This window comes from Podarcis filfolensis (genome assembly GCF_964270895.1).
Source record: "Podarcis filfolensis genome assembly, chromosome: 8".
Lineage (NCBI taxonomy): Eukaryota > Metazoa > Chordata > Lepidosauria > Squamata > Lacertidae > Podarcis > Podarcis filfolensis.
Window position 1 is genome coordinate 32,496,302 of NC_139611.1, and position 19,389 is coordinate 32,515,690.

A 19,389-nucleotide genomic window follows, 5' to 3' on the forward strand; every position below is an offset into this window, starting at 1 on the left:
AAATGATTTTTATATAAGCAATTGTTTTCACGGTTTTTATACATGTAAGCATTTTCTTTGTTACAACACTAAACAGCTGGATTCAAATACCTACTGTAGAAACAAGCCCTAAACTGGGATAAGCTGCATGTACAAATGTGCACAAAGATCAGTGAACATCTATTTTAAAACTGCTCAGTGGAGCTGCACAGATGCCTGCCTGGGCCAAAGCAAACAAGTCAATACTATTATTCTAAAGGTGGGGTTCACAGCTTGAGAGGTAAGTGATTAGCACAAGGCCAGAAATGAGAAAGATTCTGCCATTGCTACTAAGGAACTAGACGGGCTTGATGATCAACTGCAAATCATCCAGAGATTTCTTAGTTGGATCCTGATCTACCTTTTGCCTGCTGCTGCATTAGGTGCAAAGGGCTATAAGGTTCAATTGCGCCTGGAAGGACCCAGCATGATATTGAAATTGAGGAAATGAGTTCCAAACAGCCGGTTGCTACCAATACACTAGCTGCCTTATTTTGTGCCGAAGAGGTTTTAGAGTTAGTCTTGGAAAGGTTCAGACACATTTCCCCTTATTTCTATTTCTATGTGTGGTATAGAGACACTTACAAATCATTTTTCTGCACCATGTCAGAGGTGAGGTTCTCTACTCCCTAGTACTTTAAAAAAACACGGATGTCAGGAAGCAGCACAATAGTAGAAACCAACAGAAGCTCAACCATGTATGAACAGAAAGTAGGTGGCTTCGCTGTACACAGTTGAATCCAAAGAAGCCATCCAATTAGGACATTTGCTTATGCATCTCCAGCCTCTCCTCCTCCTGTGCCCTCCTCTAATCTATTATTAGGGTTTCTCTAACCCTCTGGAGCAGATTTGGGGTGGGAGGAATAGGAAGAGGAGAAGGAGAAGGAGAAGGAGAAGGAGAAGGAGAAGGAGAAGGAGAAGGAGGAAGCTATGCTGGGCAAGAAGAGGTCCTTGTACAAATATATTGGTCTTCAACTGGTGGGTCACCTGTGGGGGTCTGCATCCTGATCCAAGGTGGGTCGTAACAAGAGCACCATCACCATGCAAATATTTAGTAAAATATAAATAAATGGGTCCTCAAATGCACGTTTGGGTTAAAAGTGGGTTCAAAAAAGTTGAAGTTACCTGCACTAATATAATAAATAAAGTCCTTTCTTTAATAAAGATTTTCTTGAGTAACAAAAGTACATACACACAGAAGTACAACTGTTTTCAGTTCATAAAGTCCTTTCTACAGATCAGTTACATCTGATGGAGACACTAATGTTATAGACAGTATGATGTTGGGGGGAAAGTGCAGTGAGAAGAGAATGCGGAGGAGAAAGTTCATTGTTTTTGAAGCTTGCTAAAAGCTTTTATGATTAGGCAAGCATGCCCTGACATGTAATTTTACTATGCATAATTGTTCTTAAAAACTATAGATTGCAAATTCTGTTGATTTTACTAAGAATTTCTTATGAATGTTTTAAATGATTTTAAGGAAATTGCTTAGAGAGTTTACCTTGATTAAGTAATATACCATCAACCTTCTACGTTAAAATAAATTTGTTTTAAGGAAAGTGTACACACACAAGAAGCCACAAAGCAATAGGACTGGAATAATAACCATCTCAAAAACAAAATGGAGATTGGGTTTGTTTTTCTTAAAACCAGCCAACAACACAATGGCTCTGATGTTGGGCAGCTTAGCAATAAAACAAAACATGTGTTTAGCTATTTGCTGTGTGGGAGGAATAAATGTGAGGATTTGTTAAAAAAGACAAAAGCACAACTCAAGCTACAAAAAGCTAACACAAAGATGATAATTTAAATGTCTAAAAGGTTTGGTGAGTTGTTGGTTTTTTTAAAAAAAGGTGTTTATAGAGAGAGAAGCATGCTCTGTCTACTGTAATGCATGTTGCCTTTTCCTCACTTTTAGGACGAGATTGGTTTGTTCTGTTTGTTTTCTGAAAAAGGGGGAGAGGAGAAAGAAGAAAGGATATTGCCCCCCCCAGGTAAGTGGCTGCCTAAAACATCTAGCACAAATCACACAACTGGTACCAGCTTTGGGAAAAACTATGACAGCAACCCAGAAATGTACTTGTATTGCACAGCAGCCTTGAAGTAGGTGGTATCCATCTTGGATTTCAGCTCCACCTTGGGTCACAAGGAAAGAGATACAAAAAGACTATAGCAACACACTACTGGTGTTTCTGCTATTAAACTAAGAGCCGCCAACTGCAATGCTTCTTTGTTGATGGAGAAATGGGAGTTGCACTCTTTCTCTCTCTCTTTCTCAACCCATCTCTACTGTGAGAGCCCAGTCTGTCTTGCAGAATGGCAATCAGGTCAGTTTAGAAAAATAAGAAGCTGCCTTACACTGAGTAAGACCCATCTAGCTCCGTACTGTCTACTTTGACTGGCAGTGACTCCCAAGTATGACAAACCAGGTTTGCTCCCATCCTTATACAGTGGTTGTTGTTGTTGTTTAGTCATTCAGTCGTGTCCGACTCTTCGTGATCCCATGGACCAGAGCACACCAGGCACTTCTGTCTTCCACTGCCTCCCGCAGTTTGGTCAGGCTCATGTTTGTAGCTTCGAGAACACTGTCCAACCATCTCGTCCTCTGTCGTACAGTGGTACCTCGGGTTAAGTACTTAATTCATTCCGGAGGTAAGTTCTTTACCTGAAACTGTTCTTAATCTGAAGCAGCACTTTAGCTAATGGGGCCTCCTGCTGCTGTTGCGCCGCCAGAGCACGATTTCTGTTCTCATCCTGAAGCAAAGTTCTTAACCCAAGGTACTATTTCTGGGTTAGCGGAGTATGTAACCTGAAGCGTATGTAACCCAAGGTACCACTGTACTGGTGGTGATGCTGGGGACTAAACCTGGGACATTCCACATGCAAAGGAGATAGTCTACCACTCGGCTTCTTCAAACTGAATTCCAGGTTAATGCATTACTCTCTCGGGGTCCCTTCCAACTTTACAATTCTATGATTCCCTTGGCCAATCCCAGCTCCATGCTGGTGCTTAAATTGGATATGGTTACGTCTTTGGTTTTTTTTGTGCATTTAGTTTTGTACTGTCTTTATTTTAACTTTGTTAGGAACCCTGAGGGTCTCTATGGATTGAAACAGTAAGGTATGAGCGCCGAACAGACCCACAGCAAATAAGATCTGCAGCCTTGTTAGCCCACGGTTCAATGTGGAGGGCTGCTTTTAATATAGAGCCAATCTGGAATTATGATGTCAGGGAATCTGGTTGGCTTGTACCGCATCCTCAAATGTAAGGCCATCAAACAGTGCTTGTGAGAGGGGCAACTGTGCTAGAGTTGGCAGTGCAGCCTCTTGATCTGGCCAGGATGCAGAGTGTAATGACTTTGACCTGTATTTCTCCAATAGCAATGCTACCTGGAAGACCAGGCATTTGGTGGATTCTAAAATACAACTGAATAATGTTATCACCTGCTGTTTTGTTTTTTAAGCTGATGCTGTTTTGAGATTGTAAAACGTTTACTTTGTGATTTTATAGCATTATTTTATTCTATGAAGGTTCTAAATTATTTGTTTGATAGCTGTTGTGAGAGCTTTACTGGCAAAGGGCAGGATATTAATTTATTTCTAGGATTTATAAGTACATAAATGGCTTTGGGGGAGTTTTCAAAAAACCTGCCATGCGACACAGGGGTCACCTATTCAAAAGCTTTTTTTAAAAAATCACACACCCTCTCTTTATATGCCCCTAGGCCTAGCCTAAAGTATATTTTTGGATGCTGCACATTCACACTCCTGGACTGTGAAATGAAGGACTGTATATTTCATAAAAACAGATTGCAAAAATATTTCATATTCTGCTTCTTTGTGGAAACCTGACATGTAATTACATTGAAAATAATAATAAAGCTAATGCATTTTAATCTTTGAAACATAAAATATAATCTTATAAACCATATTAAATTGGAGAATTTTCATTCTGCATTAAGTAACACTCACCTGAAAAACACTTATTTTAAAACACTTATTTTCAAGCATTACAGCATTTAGGCTGTTAGTGTTAGGGGAATGTGAAGGAAATAATAATTGGGCAATTCTGACTTTCTGTCCCCAGGTTTCAAAATATAGTTGCTGTAATTGTTTTCTGCAGAAATTAGTCTGCAAAGAGTTTGCAATCTATCCCCACCTCAACATTTACCGGGTACATCAAAACCATGTAAGCAACCTTGCTTATCGAGGCAAACATAATTCTTATTTATTTGTGTCTGTTATGCTACAGTCACTTTATTCATTGATTTAATTTTATTTTTTACCTTGTGCTGAGCTTTAAACGTGTCTTTGGCTGGGATCAACAGAATTCATAACTAGTTCCCCACACCCAAGGAAGCTTTGGGTTGTTGTTTCTTAAGCAGCACCCCACCCCCATAATGCATGACAAATCTACAGAATCAGTTTGTGAAATGTCACTGGGATCTGCTGGTTGAATGATGTTGGGGTGGGGATATCAAAAGTCCTACTGGGTGTGACGAAAGTAGGTCTATGGTCATTCCCCTTATCTCATTCCTTGTCACAATCTTGCGAGGCCAAGCTGTTAATAAGTGCATTTAGAGACGGAGGCCAGAGACAATTGCATTTTCGTACAGTGCAGACACAAACCTTGGTTTATTAAGCCATTCTGTGCATGGGTGCAAGCAGATAAACAAACCACAAAGAGGTGGGCATAGCCTTATGCAATCTGAACCCTGGATTGTGACTGGCTTCACTGTCATAAACCATGACAACTAAGCTGAAAACAACCCTTGATTTCAGGCTGACCTGCTATTGTGGTTTATTATGGTGAAACAAACTAATATCCTAGGTTCAGGTGGACTGTTAAGGTAGCCCACTTCATGGTTTATTTACCCTCTCACATGAAGGGAGGAGCAAATAAGGAGGAGTGTTTGGGTGGTGTGCACCACTACACAGACCAAGCACATTACAGCTTCATAAACCAGCCTCATGGCGAGATGCAGGGGTAAGCAAAGTGGTCCTTCCAGATGTTGTTGGACAACAACTCCCATTCCCAATCATTGGCAATGATGGGAGCTGTAGTCTAACAGCACTTGGAGGACACCATGTTGGCTACCCCCTGGCTTAGTGTTGCATGCGAATGCCGCTGCTGCCTGACTCCAAACACTGAATTTATGAATTTATAAGCCACTTAGTGAATACCTGAGAGATGTACAGAAATAGTTCTAGGCTGCAACAGCATTGTCCGCTGGGTAATCTGATATAATAATAACATTTTTAAAGCACTGATTCAGATAGTACTAAATTAAGTAATTAAAAACAAAGCCTCAAAAAAATCTATTACTACTAATAAAGATTATCACAAAATATTTTACTGGGAACAAGGACAACTGGCGACTCCAGATTTCTAGAGCAAAGCTTTAAACAAATGTTTCAAAACTCAACTGATTTATGACAATAATTGTTAAGTACTGCACTGAGCAGAGATTATATTGGGCATAACTAACGGCTCATCTGTGAATAAGATCGACTACATCTACATTTTTAACCCTGGAGTTTCATTTAAACATACAGGTATTAAGATTTCTTCTCTACAGATAAATTATGTTTCCAATTATGCAGATCAACTGGGATTCATCCTCTGGGATTTTTACATTTACTGCATGGCAATGAGGACGGGAAATACCATTATTCTGCATGCAAAGTTTGCTGTGTTTCCATGAACAGTGGAAGAAACCCCACTCCACATCAGCAGGCTTTTGAAACTCATTATTTTTATGTTCAACCGTTCATAAGCCAAACATTATTGCAAGAAAACCAATTAATTTCTCATTTGCATTCAGTATCTGATTCTCATTAAAAAAAACTTTACCAGAGGAAAAAAAATATCCCAACACAATCATGTTGCAAAAACATTAGCCCCCTGCATATAATTTGAAATGTAGTTCTGCAAAATATAGTTGCAAGCTCATAATGCTTTTTGGTAACCAATTATAGGCTACCTTACTCATTTAAAACCCTTTTACTAAGAATTATTAAAAAATGTATCTTCAAGGTAGGCTATAAAATACAGTTTAAAAATACAAGAACAAAGATAACAAACAGAAAAAGCAGCATCAGCTTCAGACATCAACAGATCCTATCAATGACGGCTCTTAAGAACCAATTTAAAGAGGCATTAAACCCAGTAAACATCCAGGACAATCAAAACCATATCTACCTGGTACCTAAGTGACATCAAAGACTGATAAGGGGAGCCAGATCCACAATTGAGATGCTGCCACAAGAAAGACCCTATTTTTGTCAACCAGAGACCTTTTCTTTCTCAGAAGGTCAGAATGCCAGAGCTGAGCCTTTGGTGACTATATTAACACCTGGGCAGGTACATAGAATCAGAGGGCTAGTTTGCACCTAACACAGTTCACAGTTAAATGGAGTGGCCTCAGTCAGCTGAGCAAGGCATCGGGTTTGCATGCTCCTCTCTCATTACAACCCCAGAACCTCCAAGTGTCCCTATTTTCCAGGGATGCCCCTGATTTACAGAAGCTGGCCCGGTTTCTGATTTGATCCCGGAATGCTACACTTTTCCTTAGGATGTCCCTATTTTCACTGGAGAATTGTTGGAGGGTATGGAGTTATCCAACCCCTGAGCATCTGAAGGCAATCCTGTATAGGGAAGGCTTTTTTAATCTTTAATATTTTATTATATTTTTATATACAGTGGAAACTCGGGTTATGTATCGTCCTCCTTACGAATGCTTCGGGTAACAAGCTCTGCTAACCTGGAAGCAGATGCTCCTGCTTGCAAACCTTGCCCTGGGATGCGAGTGGAAGTCATGCGCCAGCAGCGCGGCAGGCCCCATTAGCGAAAGCGCGCCTCATGTTAAGAACGGTTTCAGGTTAAGGACGAACCTCCAGAATGAATTAAGTTTGTAACCAGAGGTACCACTGTATGTTGGAAGCTGCCAGAGTGGCTGGGGCAACCCAGTAAGATGTGTGGGGTATAAACAGTAAAATTATCATTATGGAATGGGATGTCCCTATTTTCACCAGACAATTCTTGGAGGGTATGCACCCCACGCCTCCACGAAAAGGGCTTCAGCTGAGGTTACTTTCAGTTTCAAAGAATCTTGGCTTAGTATGACTTGTGAGCCAGGAACAGGGATTCAAAAACAAGCAATTGTTAGTTACACAAGCCAGGTTTTTAAACTATGGTTGAAGTTGGCTTGTTTAGCTAAGAATCAGCCAGCCAGAGTCTGTTTTACTGACCAGCGGGGGGAAAGCATGGAGTGTGCAAGCCCAATGCCTTGCTCAGGGGATTGACCACACATTGCTAAGCCATACTTTAGTATCATGGGGCAAACCAGTCGGAATATTGGTTCCATGGGGAAAATCCAGCTAGAAGCCCAGCCAGTTTCACTATACAAAATGCACATGAATACATAGTTTCTCACATGCAAGGAAAATCACACTATGTACATAACGGAAACTACTCTAGGGTCATTAGCACAGGATTCTTTGGAGGGTAATTGAAATCAACGTTAAGGGTAATTGAAATCAACATTAAGAGGGCAGCAACAGCAGCTAAGGAAATTTCAAGGATTTGTCAGGTTCCCCAAGAGAGGAGTGCTTTGCTTTTCTTCCCCGCTCCACACCGCAAGTGCCACAATTGGCAAGGATAAGCATTCCTAAAATAAAGTCGCCTGTTAACAGCAATTAAAGAAGGGTAAACTAACTTGTGCTGCCAGAGGACAGCACAAATCCTGAGCATTGCAGGGTACAGGTACGTGTGTGAAGGACCAACTCCCCTGACTTGGCACTTTCCAGTCTTTGTAGTTCAACCCCATCATCCCCAGTTAGCATGGGGAGTTGTAGTCTAAAATATCTTAAAAGTTCCGAGTTGGGTGGGGGGCAGTGGGGCTGGTGAGGGACATGAGAGGAAATCTTTTCCCCTTACGATGGTTACATATAAATAGGATTACTAACAGGTTTGAATGGGAGGGGGAACCATCTGGACAGCTGCCTGAATTGTTCCAATTACAACCAGGTTTATTACTAAAGAGACTCTGGCCCTTTTCTCATTAAAAGAATGTTTTGTTGCCTTTACTTTATGTATACTTCTTCATTTCACACATGTGCAAATATAGTGGTGGTGGTGGTGGTGGTGGTGGTGGTGGTGGTGGTGGTGGTGGTGAAGGAACCCTAACCCCAGAGAGGTGAGGCTGGCTCCCTTTTTGTAACCCTTCTGCTGGCAGGCTAAGACCTTTCAATTGAAACAAGCTTTTGAAAGCTAAGGCGCAGATGATACTGATCACTGGGCTGCTGTCAAGTCAAACTGCATTTTATTTACAGGTTCTAAATGGGTTCCGATGCGTTTTAATTATTGTCCTTAACTTGTTTGTTTTTATTACTTTGTATTTCATAATGCTGCTTTAAAATGTTTTAAGCCGCCTTGCGGACATTAGGACACCTGACTGATATGGTTATAATGATATATGGACTGACATTGCTGTGAACCAGGAAAAGGGGCACTGGACTAACCTAGAATGAGAAATGTCTTGTGTAATTAACCTATATTTATGGAATTAGTTCAATACTAATGAGATATTAAAAGATGTTGGAAAGGATGTAATTGGCTTTAGCAAAATTTAGTCTAAATTTTGAAAGTTTAATGATTTGAGGACAAGATAAAATTAATGAAATTAATGAAATTATTGTAAAAAAGAAGTGGTTTGAGTAATAAGGTGAAATAAGAATTGGTAAGAACGGTTTGATTATAAATGAAAATATGAGGATATTATATGGGGATATATAATCAAGGGTAAGATAAGAGGTATGAATTTGCTGAACATATCGTTAATTGGAATACAAAGAGGGAGGTGGGAGGGAGTCAGGAAAATAAGTTAAAAAGGGAAAAATGGTGAGAAATTGAAAAGAGAGATTTTTGATTTTCTTGTTTTTTCTTCTTTTTATGTTTTTTTCTCTATGTTTTTTCTATGTTTTTTGGGTTGAATTTATTGTTTAAGACTTTGTAAATTTTTTTTTCTGTTTTGTTAAAATCCAATAAAATATCATTTAAAAAAAAATGTTTTAAGCCGCCTTGAATCCAACTTGGGGGAAAGGCAAGATGTTAATACATTAAATAATAATGAAAATAAAAATTCATTTAACTACACAGATGCAAGCCTGTGTGGTTTGAAGCTGCCACCAACTCTTGCTGTTCTACTTGGTTTGCTGCCTGCCCCCTTCCCAGTGTGGCATAGGCCAGCTGCCCTGCTTGTTGTGATCACCGACAGTGCTTGTGGCAGCAGAAAACTCATGGCAATAGCAACGAAGGGTGGGAGGGAGCCACTCTGTCCTCTTCCCAGAAGCCTAGGTAAATCTCACGACCCTCCTCCACTTGAACCTCCAGCACCCTTGGCAGTAGGGCTACTGCAGCAGCAGGACTGCATTACTCTGCTATGCAGTTTACCATCAGAGCAGCACAGAAATGGCAGTGCCCAAAATGGATTAATAATCGTACCAGCCAAATCTCCATGTGGCATCCTCTGCCAGGGTGCAGTCAGGGCAGCTAAGAGGGCAGATGAAAGCAGATAAGAGATGAACATGTAGTTATGAATGGATGCCGTTATCCCTTCCAATTCAAATGGGCTCTGACCCCAGAGTGCTTTTAATTTCTATTTGGCAGCTTGTATTGCAAAGTTATTGGGCTGCATGCTCAAACTCAGGCTTTAGATAGTCTTGTAATGAACAGGATACTAGGAACAGGTTTGTGAACTATTGTCCAACTAGCAGATTTATTGCTAGAAGGAAAGGAATCGAGGCAGTAAACAAAGCAGCGCCTTTGCTTGTGTAGGGAGGGATGTTACCTGCATTACAATTAGCAATGCACAGGGCAGAAAGGCGCCATCTCTTTCCCTGAAATGTCTTTGCTTGCCTCCGCAAAGAACTGATTACACAAAGCATCCAACATCTCAAGCAAACAGCCAGCAGCACATCAGGTTACGCTTTTTTGCAATGCCTACACTGTACGAGATGTTTAAAGAGAGAAACACACGTTGAGATTTGCATTGACTGCTGTTGAGCAAAATCTTTGCAGACAGCCACTTAATTCTCTTCCCAACACTCATTGTTTCCATTTATTCCAACAGAAGATATCTTGTGTGACATTTACGTACTTATTTTTCTTCACTGCAGACGATTTAATGGAACTCAGTGAATTCTACATTCCCAGTAAGCACATTCTGTGCATAAGGAAATTGGGACGCAAAAATCTAAGCAAGCAGATAGCTGTGCAATTTCCACACATAGACAAAAATACACATTATAATACACATTCTTCCCACTAAAGTTTCTGCACCTTCATTCCTGTGCTGTCTGAACCTTGACTCTACGCATGTGATAACTCACAAGATCATACACAGCTTCCTTGAAGGGTTCCTAGTACAGGCTTTCATGGGGTTTTCCTAATGAGGAAGGCAGGTTAGGGGATAGAAGAAGAGGCAGAGCTGTACTCATGGAGTAAGTGCACAGTTAATTCAGTTTTCTTGCATACATCGCATCAATTTTCTACACACTTCACTCCTTCCTCTCTTACACTATCCTGCTGAAAAAAAGTAATGTTGCACAGAGAATACTAATATATGATAAATAAAGCCATCAAATATGACAGTCACACAAAAGTTTCTTTGCAATTCTTTAAAGCTTTAGGTCACAATCTAGTTTGTAACTTGGAATACAAGGACTTGTGCTACATGGTGGGATGTCTAGCTTCTTCTATTGAACAATGGACCCCACCAAGACCATATCATGTTTTCAGATGTCTTGATGGCTTTATTGTTTGTGTCTGTGCTACTCTGAGCTCTTTTGGGAGGAAGGGCAGGATATAAATTAAATTAATAACAATATTAGTATCACAAACAACCTCAGTTCAAAGAACAGCTTTACCAAGCACTGGTGCTTGATAACCACAAATCCAAATACTGGGTGCACAGTACTGGTCGAGTCATCACAGAAAAAAGAACTGTTTTTATATTCTCACAGTAAGAGGAATGAAGCTGAGCAGAACTGAAGAGTGCAGGTATAACTTGCCACCAAATAGCTACTGCAATAAATGATAATGGCCACTGGCTACAAACAATAACAATCTGACTGACTACACTCAGACTGAACAGTTTCCTTCATAGCAAACCACGTCGCTTTCACACCACGGCTATCTGTATGGAGTCCATATTTTATATGCTGAAAGTACTTTTGTATCCAAGAAAATACGGTGGCAGCTCTATACTTATTTAGGCAGGATCGTTTTCACATTTATCTAAACAACCTGTGAATTTGTTCAGCAATGCATGGAAATACATTACTTAGGCCAATGCTATTAATTCCACTGAGGTTTTCAAGACCAGGAATAATTCTTGAAATAACGAATCTGTTTTTGTAGCCAAATTAAAATACCCTGGAAAAGCATCTGAAATAGTGTTATCTCATTGATTAGGCCAATGCTATTTTCACTCTGGTTGATGTACTTATTTTCAAGGCTGAGAGAACTCTTATGCAGTTTACCAAACTGGGTCTGGTCCACACAATCAATCTCTGGATGAATAAGGCAGGATACACACGAGCTGCATGCAGGTCAGGGCCGGTCCAATATATTTTGGCACCTGAGGCAAACCACAAAATGGCGCCTTTCTCTGCTAGGGCTGAGAGGCCGCTGTAGAGATGGCATGTGGGGTAAGGGCTGGTGAGGAAGAGGCAGATCCAAGCAGCGTGCCACAGCCATCGCTGCTACTGCAGCAGCGGGCAATGCATTCCTTGGATGCCAGATCTCCTGCCTCTATGGATTCTGCCGCCTGAGGCAGATGTCTCACCTTACCTCATGGGTGGGCTGGCCCTGATGCAAGTATACAGAGGTGGTTGAACAAGCCAGGATTCAGCTCTTAATCACACATTTCTGTTACTAATTTTAAATCAAGGCTTAATATTCCGGCTTGTTTGCAGGGCATTAACGGTAGTTTATGGGTTCACATTTAATGGGAAAGCTATTGTTTACAGTTTATTTTGCTGCTCACATGCAAGGGGCGAGAAAGCGCATGGTGCCATATCCTGGCTTTAAGTGAGGATTTGAGTGCATAGATTTGTCCATGGAATTCTATTATGAAAAATGATGACTCTTCAACAGAGTCTCCTAGATAACTGCTACATAATTACATTATTGCTGGTAATAATTTCAACTTTTAAAATAAAGTTTTAATTGCTGCAATGTTGTGTTATGACTTATATAGCACCATCTATGTACATGGTGCTTCAGCATAGGATGAGAGGACAGCTCCATACAGTATTTTTTTTTAAAAGATGAAAAGGAGTGTGGCAGTTGGAAAATGGATTAGGCCTAAACTAAATTGGCATAAAGATGCTCAGACTAGAGAGGATCCCTCTCCCCTTTCAGGCACAATTTAAAGCTGTTAAGCTGTTTATAATGATATAACTGTCAAAAATAGTTTAGCTGGCGTGACTATTTTGGCTACATCTGTTGCAAAAATAAACAGCGCGTTCTTTACATGCAAGGCACAGATCATTCGCATCCCTTCTTAGTTGTCCTCCTCTTTCACAGAGATGAAGAATCTATGGTGCTCCAGATGTTCCTGAACTTCTAGCTCCCATCAGCCCTACCCAGTTTGGCCAATGGTAAGTGATGATGGGAGCTGTAGTCCAGTAACATCTGGAGTGCACCAAGTTCCCCATTCCTACTGTGTCCCTTACAATCCAAGTTTAGGTTACCATCTCATACCCGCTTACCTTAGGATAAGTCCCACTGAACCCAAGCATAGGTTTGTACTGTTAATCTTTTAAAATCCCTTCTCAAATCCCACATTTTCAATGCAATATTTGGGACATTGCCTGTAGTCCCTGTATCACACGGCTCCTACTCAACCTGAGTACACGTAACTGAAATGTAATTTGCATTTATTTGTATCACACTGCTCCTACTCAACCTGAATACATGTAACTGAAATGTAATTTGCATTTATTTATGCAAAAATTTACACCCCGCTCTTCCAAAAAAAGATCAACTAAAGCATAAAAATGAGTATAAAACAATAATCCATCATTAAAAAAGAATCCCGGACTAAAAGTGGGAAAGAGAAAGAACACAAGAAGCTAAACTATGAAAGAATAAATTAAGCAACAATAGAAAGGCTTCTGTTCTTCTGTTGTCTCCCCTCTTGTAGAATTTTAGCTGGCAAACTCTTTGAGGCTGTACCTGTCCTTCTATACTTTGGAAAGTGCAGTGCACTTATAGCTCTAAACAGTGCTTTTTATTATTAAAAACTGGGGTATTGCTATTTCTATATTGGTCAAAGTGCTGGGGATGCCAAATAATACCCTCCACAAAGTTAGGCACTATTTTTAGAAGGTTAAGGGGGCATTCAAAAGTGAAGCAGGGAATACACCTTCTGATTCTCTTGTCATTAAAGCACTGAGCATGGATGTTTCTGAACAGACATCCTGTGCAAACAAAGCAATGGAGAGCTACAGACCTGACTGCGCTCCTCAGCCAGGCACAGAGAGCAGGGGTGCCAACTTGAATAAAATATATATATTGGGGGGGCAGGTAAGCCCCACCCTGCATAACTGATCACATGAGGTACATGCACAACATTTGAATAGCAATGCCCGTCAACTATGGGGGTCCCTGCCCCCTCAAATATTTTATTGTGGGGGCCGAAGCCCCCATGGCCCCTAGGAGTTGGCTCCTACGACAGAGAGATATTGTGAAGACAGGGCCATAACAAAATGCTGTCCTATAATTCAAGCACTGTTTTTCACTGCCCCCCCTTTTTTTGTCTAAAAGGAGCTTTTCTTATAGGACTGCCATAGACACAGAACAACCTGTTAAGTTTTGGATTCTTTTCTCCTCTTCCTGAGAAAAACTCTTTTTCTCAGCGTGGAAAAAAACATTGTTGGATCTGAGCCTTGGAAATTCACAACGCATATGCAATTGCTTAATGTTCAGCTTAATTGTTCGTAGATGTAATGCCAAACTGATCTTAAAAGATATTTCAAAAGTAGTGACTCACCTGCAGTGAAATCATTATTCAGATCAATGAATGCATGGGAGTGAGGTGTGTACAACTTCTTCTGTGTGTCCAGAGCTATGTGCCAAGATAAATTCCTATGAAGGGAAATTGTTAACAGTTAATTTTAATAACAAGGTTAACACCTGAAGATCATCAATGTTGGCATTCAACCACTTGCACATAACTGATTTGACTTCAGATATATAATATGTGTGCGAGAGAGAGCAACCTCTAGGTTTATACATACCGTATTTTTCGCCCTATAGGACGCACTTTTCCCCCTCCAAAAATGAAGGGGAAATGTGTGTGCGTCCTATGGGGCGAATGCAGGCTTTCGCTGAAGCCTGGAGAGCGAGAGGGGTCAGTGCGCACCGACCCCTCTCGCTCTCCAGGTTTCAGGAAGCTATCCGCAAGCCTTGCAAGCCCGGCGGGAGTTCCCGTGGGCTCGCAAGGCTTGCGGGCAGCAGCCTGCAGTCCACAAGCTCGGGGGACAGTGGGGAGGCGCAGCGCGCCTTCCCGCTGTTCCCTGACCTGGTTTGGAGGCTGGCGCTGGGGAGAAGTGCGCTTCTCCCCAGCGCCAGCCCCACAAGCTCGGGGGACAGCAGGAAGGCGGAGCGCCGCCATCCCGCTGTTCCCCGACCTGGTTTGGATTCCCCGACCTGGTTTGGGGGGGGAAATAAAGGGGAAAAAAATTCCCTTTATTTCCCCCCCCAAAAAAACTAGGTGTGTCCTATGGGCCGGAGCGCCCTATGGGACAAAAAATACGGTACTCAGGCGATCATTTCATGAAATTGAGAAAGCAGGCTTTACCGACAAAGAGCTTAAGCTACAATATATGTACCTGGTAGCCTTCAAAATGCAGTGAGTCTCATGCTGTTTTGACACAGTTCATTCAAATGGAAGAACAAAGTAAGAAGACAGAAAAACACAATACCATTTCAAAGGGCTAACATTGTCTTACGTTTGATCTGAGTAAACATTACTTGCATTCATAATACTTCTATTTTCCAGAAGAAGAAAGATCACTCTCCATTACAGAGTTGTTACCTTGCCTTTAATGCTTTTAACAATGAGCTTGCTTGTTGGGCTAATCTGCTGTCGATTTTCTGGAATATGATATTCCTATTTTGTCATCTTAACCTTTTAATTAGCCCCTATTTCCCCAAAGCTAGCTAAACCAATGGGCCAATTTGTCTTGAATTAAGCCAGCCAACAATTTCAAATGGTAGTGCCCAGAACGCTATGTGTTCCCTCTGTTTAGTATTCCACTGATCATCCCCAGTATTGTAACTTGCTAACCAAAAGATCTTTGCATTACCACCATCTCCTCTTTCCCCATATTTTGATTTAAACTGAGTGACAATGGTTAGGATTTTTGTTTTTGTTCAGTTTCATACTTATTTGCCTGTATTCTGCATATTCATAGGAACATTTCCAAGCAACAAATAAATGGAATCTCAAATAAGGTTGTTAGTACCATGCAACACACAGCTGGGAACTCAGCCAGACAACTATACCCAAGATTCTGCCTCTGTGAGAATGACTAAGCAAGCAGACAAATAGTGAAAATGTATTCTACACATTTGAAGAACTCGATTTTTAGATCATGCAGAATAGCTATAACTGCATAAGACAAGGCACTCTGGAACAGGAATGAGAAAGAAAGCTTATGTGAAATCTCTCTGAGTCATTTACCGGGTGGGGAGCTTTTTTTACTTCCAAACAGTTGCCTAAACATACTTAATTGGTATTGCTGTTGCTCCTGCTGAACTTCTGACTAGTTCATCCAATGATTAGGTATTCTTTAAGAAGATTTGGCTTAAGATACTTTATTCCTTCAAAGTCTTCATTCTTACTTAAACCGATGCCCCTTTCTTGTCTCAGAATTTAACCTTCAGCCCTTATAAGCAGAAGCCTACTCATTGCAAGAAACTGAAAATTAATGGCTTATAAAAAATAAATACACACACAAAATCCCAGTCAGGCTGTCCTTTGATGATAAGAGCTCAATTGAATTTGACTTCTTTGCTTGAGGTATTTGGAGGTGAAAATAAATTAAAGAAACTGCTAGTTGCAAGTAGGATCAGGCCAACATTACCTGTTTCTTCATTTAGGGTAGGTCTGGGGAACCTGTGGCCCTCCAGGTGTTCTGGAACTACTACACGCATCAGTCCCAGCCAACATGACCGAGAGCAAGGAATGATGGGAACTGTAGTCCAACAACATCTGGAGGGCCACACAGTCCTAATCCCCATTATAAAGGGACACATACCACACTGGAAACAACTTTGATGATACACAGCATCAACATGAACACTTCAGGACAGGTGAGTGCCTGTGTGATCTAGCTTCAGGGAGACACATGTTCTAACTTAACCATGAAGCCTGCTTGACCGTGAGCAAGTTACTCTATCTCAGCTTAAGCCATCCTTACATATCAAAGGTACATCCTTCTGAGCTTGTGGAAGGAAGGGCAACATAGAGATGTAGTGTTTTTGTTTTTTAAAAAACAACACAGTTTTGGCTTCTCCATGTCAGTCAAGGCTTATAGGGAATCCTTAAAAAGGCAGGGGTAGCCAAGTGGTGCCCTCCAGATGTTGTTGGTCTTCAACTTCCATGAGTTCCCCTGACTGATGGGAGTTGCAGTCCAAAAGCATCTGGAGAGTACCATTTTGGCTACCCTTCTCTAAGGAGACAAGTCAGCAAACTGCAAACAGCAAACCCACTACATGCCTAGTGGGAAGAGGATGAAATATATTATTTCCCCCCTTCTTTATTCCATACTTATTAGTTCTATTGTTCATATTTTGCACCTACTGCTGTCCAAGTACATTTCCCAAAAATGTCCTCTACATTTGACACACACATGTTTCCATTTCCAAATGGATAAAGACACCATCCTTGATAAGTCTGCATTAATTTCGTCAGAAGTTCCCTATGAACTTATACACTTTCCCCCTTAAAAGACAAAGCATGAAATGCAAAGGAGAGTTGTGCTCTTCACACACTGTGAGGAATTTATTATAATGTGATCCATAATATTCAACCTTTTATTTCTAACAACCACGCTACTTTCTACTAAAACTATTCCCCCTCACTGGGGATGGGGGCGGGGGGGAGGAAAGAGCAAGGAGACTTTTTTGTTCAAAAGCTGATAAAATCTTCCAACACAATCATTGCAAGGTTATGGTTGCTGTCATCCACACCCTTGAGGAATGTGCAGGCTTTGTTCCATAAGTCACACTTTTTAAACAGAAGTCATCTTGATAAAAATGAAAGAGATTAATGGCCATAAAACTATCTCAGAAGGGCAGAAGAACTTCCCCCTAGACACTTAAAATGATTTCAACATCTAAACACTGTTTCTGTTTTCATAGTACAAAATAATTTGCTCTGTCAAAAACAGATGTTATAAACAGATTTCTGAGATGAAAAAATCAAGTCTTAAAAACAGGAAAAGGACAACAATCCATCTAGTTATCCTAATATAGATATATTAAATTACTGGGTGATTTACCTAAATGAGGGAATATTTTACCTTTTTATTGAAGAACAGTACTCTTAGCCTGAATGATACAAATAGGTTTCTTAATTAAAACATTTAAGTGCCTGGGGACACAAGTTAGAAAAACTGATGTACTGTTTCTATGGAAACAGTGGCATAATCTGATTGACTTCTCTAGGTCTAATGCGCTTCTCTTGACACAATAGCTAAAAAGCCCCAGGGAAGTGCAAAACACTTCACAACAAACCATTTCCTTTAGAGCTGATGAGCATCACCATTGATTACATATAAAACTGAAACATCTGTCAAAGGCTTCAGACACCTGGATTTATTCTGCACTCAGTACCCTTCCATATGTCTATCTTCCTACATACATAAAAATCTAAGCCTGTCATCATACACAGTTCGCACAGCCACCAACAGGCTGCCCTGATCCATTAAGCCCAAAGAGCTCGTGGGAGTGGCTGGATGCAGGGATACCAAAGAAGGATGTCAAAAACACCAGAACAATTAGTTCTAGTGCTTCATTAAAAGAAAGGTCTAGTCCATGGGTAGGCAAACTAAGGCCCAGGGGCCGAATCCGGCCCAATTGCCTTCTAAATCCGACCTGCGGACAGTCTGGGAATAAGCGTGTTTTTACATGAGTAGAATATGTCCTTTTATTTAAAATGCAGCTCTGGGTTATTTGTGGGGCCTGCCTGGTGTTTTTACATGAGTAGAATGTGTGCTTTTATTTAAATTGCATATCTGAGTTATTTGCGGGGCATAGGAATTCGTTCATTCCCCCCCCCCAAAAAAAATATAGTCTGGCCCCCCACAAGGTCTGAAGGACAGTGGACTGACCCCCTGCTGAAAAAGTTTGCTGAGCCCTGGTCTAGACTTACAGTAAATCAGCCTGCCATGTCTCCCAGCATTTACAGAAGCAGGATGGGCATCACATCAAGGAGATGGTTTGTCCATGCCCAAGTAAATGTTCCTATGTTCTTTATACACAAAGCAGCAAACACCACTTTATCTAGGACTTCCCATGACTTCACCTGACCAGATAAGGGCATAGGTGGCAACAGATAGTTCCCCTTTCTGTGCTCAGAGTCCAGCACCCCAAGCTCACAGATATGGATAGCTTCAAAACAAGTCAATTAGCCTATATCAAAGCAAGTGAATATAAACATATATGAGCTCATTGTTACAACAACTACTTATTAATTGTGGGATTATATTGACTACTAAGAGGGCATTTGCAGAGCTTCCAGAATAGTTCCCCTTTGGTTCAACGCATAGGCAGCCACAACAACTGCAGCATGACAAATGGCAGGCAGGTGAGCAAGGAAGTGGTATGGGTGGCAAGTGGCTCAGGAGAGCTGTTTAATGGAGGAGGAGGAGCTGTGAAGCACCACCCTGCTTTGTTAAAGGCACCTACAGCAAGGTTTAACACACAGGGAAAGGTGCTTCACATAGAAGTTTAGTAAGTTACTCTGTGATATGCTTCCTCCCTCCTTTAAAATGGTATGGGGAATGGAGCGAGCTGTGTGTGGAGGGGTTTGGTCAGGTGGTAGGGAAGGGCAGTTAGCAAAGGCGCAGCAGCCCCTAGTGTTCATATATACCTCTAAAACGATGGAAACGTTAAACAATTGATCATGTGGATTAATTTATTTAATAACCTGATTTAGAAAAGAGGAGCACATGTAAAAAATGTAAAAAATAGGGCACATGGCCCTATTTGATTTTCAAATAGAGCCACAACTTATTACCCAACTGATTTTTAAAATTACTATTAAAAGGATGATTTCTAGCAACATAATAGAT

At 40.9% G+C, this 19,389-nt stretch overlaps 1 protein-coding gene across 1 annotated transcript in view; it reads right to left on the bottom strand.

Annotated features, from left to right (window-relative positions):
• The window catches only part of ITFG1 (integrin alpha FG-GAP repeat containing 1), a 126,605-nt gene that overhangs the window by 99,079 nt on the left and 8,137 nt on the right, over positions 1-19,389 (bottom strand). The window contains exon 6 of the mRNA XM_083626050.1: positions 14,079-14,173. Within this exon, the coding sequence (XP_083482176.1) occupies positions 14,079-14,173 (95 nt within the window). The remainder of the gene's footprint in view (positions 1-14,078; positions 14,174-19,389) is intronic.